General features: G+C 34.8%; 1 protein-coding gene across 1 annotated transcript in view; it reads right to left on the bottom strand.

Annotated features, from left to right (window-relative positions):
• Nucleotides 1–417: 417 nt before the first annotated feature.
• UCHL5 (ubiquitin carboxyl-terminal hydrolase L5) overlaps nt 418–7978 on the bottom strand; it is an 18863-nt gene continuing 11302 nt past the window's right edge. The window contains exons 6-10 of the mRNA XM_009320677.1: nt 6820–6883; nt 5607–5709; nt 5039–5152; nt 2945–3043; nt 418–1032 (exon numbers count right to left, since the gene is read on the bottom strand). Coding sequence (XP_009318952.1) covers nt 988–1032; nt 2945–3043; nt 5039–5152; nt 5607–5709; nt 6820–6883 — 425 coding nt within the window. The 3' untranslated portion in view covers nt 418–987. The remainder of the gene's footprint in view (nt 1033–2944; nt 3044–5038; nt 5153–5606; nt 5710–6819; nt 6884–7978) is intronic.

Here is a 7978-nt window from a genome sequence, read left to right as displayed (position 1 = left end):
AATGGCCTGTGACTACCCTCACCAAAACAATTTGCCTATTCATAGTTCACACACGAGCAGCACTAAGAAGGTAGGACATGACGTGAGCTCCATTCCCCAGACATTCCCTTTGGTCCACGGAAGACAGTTCAAGCATCTTCGATTCCAAGCTGTTATCAACAAGAATCTTCCACACGTGTTTTTTTCTTATATTAAATTACCTCCCAAGGTCAATTGAAAAGCATTGTTTTAAAGACTTAAATTTAACATACTCTAGAACAGTACTACCTTATATCCAAGAATATTAACTCCCCAAAACAATAACGTGCCTTCTTTTTAACCCAAATTTAGAACGCATATACTCAAAGTCACAAGGCTGATGACCTCCAATACATATCCTAATCATCTTATCCAATAATAAAATACCACAGAAGAAAGTTTGCCAAAATAAAAATGGGAATATTTATTATCTTTTCTACTAAAGCAATGCAGATCTTTTGAGATTATACATTGGTCTTTGCAAATGTTTCTACAGCTAAATTCATACTTTTCAATTTTGTAAAAAAATTAGACACATACTTCATAAAAAGAAAGACACTGGGTATGTCACTGAATAATTGGATAGTATTACCATTGTTAGTAGGGATGAGCAAAGAAAGCTCATGCTTATACTTAAACTCTGGCATTTGTATCATTATCATATATTCAAGTGGGAGAAAATGGGTACATTTGCCTTGCACATTTTTAGGTCCACTTCCCAAGCTTTCAGAAATCAGATAGACTGTTAAATACTGAATTTGACCAAGAGAACCTAAACATTACTTAGCAGTACTACATGCACAAGATGCAGGGGAAGGAAGAAAATTAGACCCGTGCATACAGTACAAGACAAACTGTTACAATTGTCAAACGTGCGCTGGACAAAATGTAAAGTTTATGAAAAGTTTATTTGTTGTCATGAAAATAGTTTCAGAAGCACATAGTTGTATGTATTTTGCAAAGTCATCTTCACTTGGCCTCCTGAACTTTCTTGGCATTCTGTTTTTCTTTCGCCTAGAAAAAAAAAGGGAGATGATGTTAAGCTCTGATAAGACAAAGATCTTCTGTTTGAACCTTTGAATGACTACTCATTACATTTTTGAACATTCAACAAGACATGCTGTAGAAACAGACATTTTAAATGTAAATTTAAACCCTTCAGAAGTATGCTACTACTGTTTCACTAGGTTCATATATAAAGCCTTTTAAGAATATGTATAGGTTTAAATATATAAGAAAGAAACTGTAAGATTGGGTAAATTCCATAGGGGAAAAGGGGAGGTGAAAAAAAAAGCACTATTTTTAAAACATAATTTAACCTTCATTTTTCATACCTCCATATTCGTTTCATTTAACATAGAAATAACTCTTCCTAATGAAAACATTTTATGTCACAAGAAAACACTGCATTCAGATATACCGATTATCACAAATTAAACTCTGAAGCAACCAAGATCTTAGTTTTTTAGATCTTTCAAAAGAGCAGAGTGGAAAAAAAACAACCCACTAGAGTTCCTACCAAGATATCTGCAAACAGATTCTCATATAACTTGTATCAATTGATAGATAGTTCAAACTGACAGGGAACTAGCATTTTCTTCCTTATGAATTTAGTGAAAAAAAGTAGGCAAGAAGAGGGGACAATTCAGATGCAATACTAGCCATCTTTCTGTCAAAACGTCTGTTCATTCTGAATCAGACTGCTGCTTGTTACCACTTATTATTGAACAGAACTGGATCTAAATTCAGGGATTTCAAATGAAGATCTGTTATCACCAGCCACTCAGGTCCACTGGAAATTTACTTGTAAAAGAAGCTTGATGGTGTTATAAATAACTCCTATTAACATGAAACTGGATTAAAACTCACGGGTACCTTAAAAGTTACCCAAAGAAGGAAAAGATTAAAAACCGAATCCCAAAGTTACTGTCTTACAAACTACTGGCCTGCAAACATACTCTCCTAAGTAAATTCAGCTAAAGAATGTACTCATTAAATAATATTTAGCTCTTTTTTCATTATAATAATATAGAGATCCTTTTTCAGTGAGTTCAAAATTAGGGACACTGTCTATGGCACATGAGTAGATAGGCAAGCCAGCACTGATCTTACTACAATTCAAGTACTTGACCAGCCATACAGTTTAATAACCTTGCCAAAGTGACAGACACACTTTAATAAACAAGCCTTAATACAAACCTTTACAGCAAATCAATGTTAATAGCTAGACACCTTAAAAAAGGGGAAAACAATGAGCCAGTAAATCAGTATAAGAACAGAGGAAATTAAGAGAACAAATTTCAAGCTACCTGAATTACCAGAACCTCTGTGCAAAGGTTGCCATCTAGTGTTGACAGCTAGATAAATCAAAACTGAGCATTAAGAGCCCAGGTTGGCAAAAGGGATCAATCTGGTACATACATATCTGTTTATGTATACATTTAAATAATCTTCAGTTCAAAAAGGGATATCAAGATAGTATGGGGAACTCTACCACACACTAACTGGAGCTACACATCACAATTTTAATAGGACTTTTAATTTCCCATGTAGAAAAGCCCAAATCACGTGTCTCTTGTTTTGTAGCATCTTATGGCCTGTAATGTGATCCTTTAGATGCCTCTTCCTATATAACCATTAGAAAAATTTGTTTAGGTTATCAAAGGGGAGATACAGTTTGCCTTTGCATAATAGTGCAAAGTTGGTTAGTTCCACAATCTCCAGTCTCCATTGGAATAGTGCCTCTTGAGAACTGCACGGGACTATCAGGTAAACTAGCAACGTATCTGAATGTAGCAGTTTAAATAAACCGACCCATGCCATTTATGCTTCCAAGATATTTGAATGCATTTTTTAATTTTAAGTAGAGGGTATGACGAATTATAGTAATATACTGTTTCTTGAAAGTCAGCTAGGAAATACTCACTTTTTCTACTAATGGTATTAACTGTTGGTGCTCTGCTAGAGTCTTTAATAATTCCATGATAAAAGGCAGGTAGTTATGTTTTCTTCTAATATTTTCGATCTAAAAATAAATTAAAAGCATTAACAGAATTATTATATGGGTAAACAGGGATTTTTCCCATCCCCATCATTGTCCCCACCCCCAAGAGCTGGAGTTCTTTTTTAAATTTCAGCCAGCTAAAAATAAAGTCGAAGCAATAAAATTCTGAGCACATGGTGAGAAAGTATATGCCGGATGAAAGGCACAAATTCTCCTCACGGTCTTTTATCATACTAGCCAAAATACCTTCAATGATTAAGTAGGTTATATGGTTTAGCCACTGCTGTAACACACTGACAAGTACTGTTATCTGGTCACTTTTTATTTTTTACTGTTATCTTGGTCAACTTAAATTGCAGTTTGACCTATGTATTTTTACAGTCCCTTGCGTAGTTGTGGCCTCAGCCTAGGCTGAAGACTTAAACATTTCTGTAATGCAAAAGCACAACTATTTTTGTTATACTAAACACTTTGCAGCTTCTACAATGGTTCAATCCTTCAGAAAGGTAGGAGATTGTTTGGTTTGTCAACTGAGAGGAATGATGTCCATAGACCCCAAGTAGATACCCCAACATAAAAAAAATGTGGACTTCTAAGCAGTTTCCAAAATATTTCCACATACAATTAGGAACTTCAAGGTTCTTCCCCCCCCAATTTCATTTGTTCGCTTACTCTCATGCTTGGTAAAGCACATGCTTTGTTTTTTGTTTGGGGTGGTTGTTTGCTTGTTTGTTTTTTTTTAATAGTTTCTTGAATTGCATCCTGATGCTGTGGAACAGAATGCAGTGACACTGCTTTAGAGGCAGATAACAATGACACTTTACAACTTAACAAATGTACTGTAGAGATATATTTGAAATTATCATTAGAATTATTGAAGTCTTGGTCTGTACTTTCTAGAAACTAGTGAAAACATTTTGTGTTTTTTCCACTAAAAATGAAAGAAATCTAGTGAAAACATTTCTTTCATTTCTTTATCCTTTGATATATACAACTTTTATTTTAAAACTTATTTTTAATCTAGCCACTTTCTATACCACCCCACCCCCCCGCCCCCCAAATAGGTTAAGGGATTAAAAAGAAGGAAAACAAAAATTTGGTTACCCAGCCTTTTCCCACCCCTCAAAAGATTCCTTTAAAAGTATTAGGGAATTATCAAAAAAGTTGCAAGTGATGATCTCAGAGAAACTTTCCCATATCTCATTTTCATTAATACCACATCATGTCAAAGAATGATACGCTTTCAGTGCACACGCATAAAGTACTTATTTAGGAAAATGCAGAACATGCCAATTGTGTCTTCGCTTCTTCCCGCAGAGGAAAAGGCAGCAGGTGAACTATAACAAAAGAACAATTCAAGTACCCTAGGAGAGCTTCCTTCACTAAAAGCTATGCAAGTACCTATATGTCAGATTAGAAGATGTATATGTAAACACAGAATGAATCTATACACAAAGTTCACAGAATCTCCCGATTGACCTTCATTATCAACTGATGCATCAACATTCTTCATTACTGACAATGAGAGCTGGAAGAGCTTATACGAACGCTCTGTAGAAAAAAAGAGTTACTACTAACACATCAAAGTCCTTCTAGTACAAACAAACAAAAACCCCTAACTTGGTAAGAGGCCACTGTTACATATAGTGGTGTAATTAGCAACTCCAGCAAGAAAAGGCTGATCGGCCTTCTGGAACACATAGAGCAATTTCTTGGTAGGAGTTGTAGAACTCACTGTGCTTAAAAAGTATTTTGAAGTGAGAAAGATACAAAGAAGTGGCAAAACAAAGGGAGCTACAGAGACCATTACAAACTTACTTGTAAGCCTTATGCTAAAAGGAAGCAAACTCGTAATTAACCTGTAAATTCAGGAACGCAACATGAATTTACGTAACATTGTTTCTAGTACCCATCCAATTCCTTTAGATTAACTGCAACAGCCTCCCATAGATATAAAAAATGGCTTTTTCTTACAACTTTCCCAAGAGTTTCATCAGAAAAGCAAAGGCTACTTACCTTATATCTTTTTAATTTTTGGTTCTCTTCTTCAATTAACATCTGGTATTTTGCAACTTCTGATTGTATAGAACTTAACATATTACTACTTTGATCTGTATCCATAGGCTCCTCCTTCCACAAAACAGAAAAAGTTAAATGGATGATGTTACTGCATTTTTTATATATTTTTTTTTTTAATTAAAATAAGTCTTAAGAGTATTTATATCACAGAAAGATTCAGTTTTGCTCACAGTTACAGGAACATTCAAGGAATTTCCACAGTTAGTTATAAGCAGATTAGCTCAGTACTAGGAAAAGAATAGTTTCACTACCACAGCACATTAGTCAAGACAGAGAGCCACAATGACATGGTCATACTGTACCGACTGCTCAAATTAGCTCACTCAGAACTAACCAGAGCTGAATCAGTGCATCCACACAGCACTGCGCTGGACAGATATGTAGTAGCAATCCTTCCCTGCTTTTTTTAGTGATACTCCATTTGGAGGAAGGAGATGAATAATAAAGCGAAGACACAGAACTATTCACAGAGAACTAGTCCAGTAACTTAAATACCATGGCCTACCTCTGCAAGTTGCTGCTGTAATTCTGCAATCCTCTGCTCATATATCATCTTCCTGTCAGATACAATAGCCATCAAGTTAAACCTTATCTCACCTTCACTGTATCTAAATGAGGATGAAAAAAACCAAACAAAACAAAGAAACACTTTCAAAAATTAATCATTAACATGACAACTCAAAAACCTCCTCCACAATTTCATTATAAGGGAATGCATTTTGTGGAAAAACATCTAAATGGATCTATTAAATTAAGTTGTGCTACAGATCCAATCTTGCCACAAAATAAAATCAGACCTCAGATGAGCACTATTCAATATGTAATTCCTAATAACCTCCTCTCCCGAGACATTACTGTACCGATCTGTGGTCACAAAAAATAAATATTGAAACTGTCCAAAAAAGAAAACAAAACATAATATAGTTGACAACAAAACTTGCACAAGACTGCTGCATGCAATAGTTTTTACTTTCTCATTACTGTTACTTGTTAGAAAACATTCGAGACTTCTTCATACAATGTGAAAAGTACATTCAACAATTGGAGTAGCAGGCCTTTCAGAGTTTAAATTCTCCAAATGCGATTTGGTAGTAATGTTTTGTTTATAAAAAAAAGTCTTCAAGTAAAAGACTTTGAAAATTATTTTCTAAAAGTGGCATAAAATCAACTTTATTTCTAACACGTTTGGGGCTGCAGCTTGGGGTCACAGCTAAGAAGTAGGAAAACTTCTGCAGTATATTTTTCTAGTTTAAACTTCTAAAACAAGCCACATACCTAATGAAAACTTGTCCTCTGTAAATACCAGCTGTATGGATATAGTTATTATCTGGTATTTTTAATTATAAGCCCACACGCAAACTTTATCCATGGTAATGGCACTCTTATTAGTTTTCACTCACAAAGACCCACAGCTGTCTAACAGAGTTAATCATCTTGCTCTTCCTTTTTCAGAGTACTAGCAGGATCTCTCTGCACTACACAGATACCTACTTTGATTAATCATACAGGAACACAGTGTATTTGAGACTTATCTATCATCTCATTTGGCTCATGCTGGGCAACAGGTTCTGAAGTCACAGTGATATGCACATAAAAATGATGCATAAGCATCATTCCTTAGAAATTCAGTTGAAAGCCTTTAATTGGAGGAAATTAAGAATAAGGATTTTTTAAACATATATAAGGTGCTGTATTTTAAAAGCATCATGACCATTTACTTTTGTATACGTTTCTCTATGACAGGCCGTACAGCACTTATCCAGTCATCTTGATTGCATGCACCTAGAAAAAGCACACAGAAAAAAAATTAATCTTCTTCGCAAAATTTATTGCAAATTCAAGACTTGTATAATTCAGGCTTATGCAGCAACTTCAGAGTAGGTAACAAGTTTTTCCTTGGCAACTGCAGTCTCATATTACTCAGGTGATTTTTTTAGGAGGTGGAAGACACATTTTTTAATACCAATATTTAGATAATGTACTGGAGCAAACCTAAATTTTAAGGGCATAAGCATCTAACATTTATTTTGCTGATAACAAGAAACAAGGGGGGGGGGGAAGTATGTTATATAAGATTTTTATGACACAAAAGAAATCAGTTGGTATGACAACATAAGAGTAGACAGCAAGAGAAATAAGTATAGATAGTTACAGCTGCTCCATTTAGACAAAATAGAGTTAATACTATGTAGATGCAATACAACGTTAAAAAGTCAGACACAGAAAAAATATAACAGGATTTATGATAGATAACTTGACTTTAAGATAAACGAGAGAATAACTAAAGGTGATTTCTTAAGTTGATAATGCCTCGTTAACAATTTCAAGACCTTAAAGCAAATGAAAAGACACATGATCTTATGACCGTAGAAGTTATGCTACTAGTAGGTCTGCAGACTGTACAGACTCTAGCCAGACTAAAGATGAGATTTAGCAGCAAGCCATTACTCAGCTTAAAAATAAATACAACTGTCAAGAAAATTGGGAAAACACTCTGGAAAGGGAGTATGGAACATACTGAGATTATATCAGACTCAAAAGAAAGTGCAGACACACGATAGGCACTGTAGAGCTTTTCAAGACACAAGACAGCACACATACCGCAAGTTAAGGAAGATTACAAGACAAAACAGGAACAAGTCTTACAGAGCATGGAACTATGCTAAAAGTAGCTATTCTTTTTTAAGGCATTGGGAAAATATTTGCTATCTAAGAAGCAAGAGGGCAGTGTGTAAACACCAGCCACATAATGTATAAAAAGTGTATGGAGTCAGCTGTATACATGCTCCCACAGAAGAAACAAACGATAAAATAAATGGACAGATTATAATCAACCTGGAGAAAAAAAAAAGCTTTGAAAACATGACATGGGAATTG

This window comes from Pygoscelis adeliae, unplaced genomic scaffold (assembly GCF_000699105.1).
Source record: "Pygoscelis adeliae isolate BGI_AS28 unplaced genomic scaffold, ASM69910v1 Scaffold402, whole genome shotgun sequence".
NCBI classification, from domain to species: Eukaryota; Metazoa; Chordata; class Aves; order Sphenisciformes; family Spheniscidae; genus Pygoscelis; species Pygoscelis adeliae.
The sequence above is the reverse complement of the archived record's forward strand: the minus strand, read 5'-3'. Positions and strand labels throughout refer to the sequence as shown.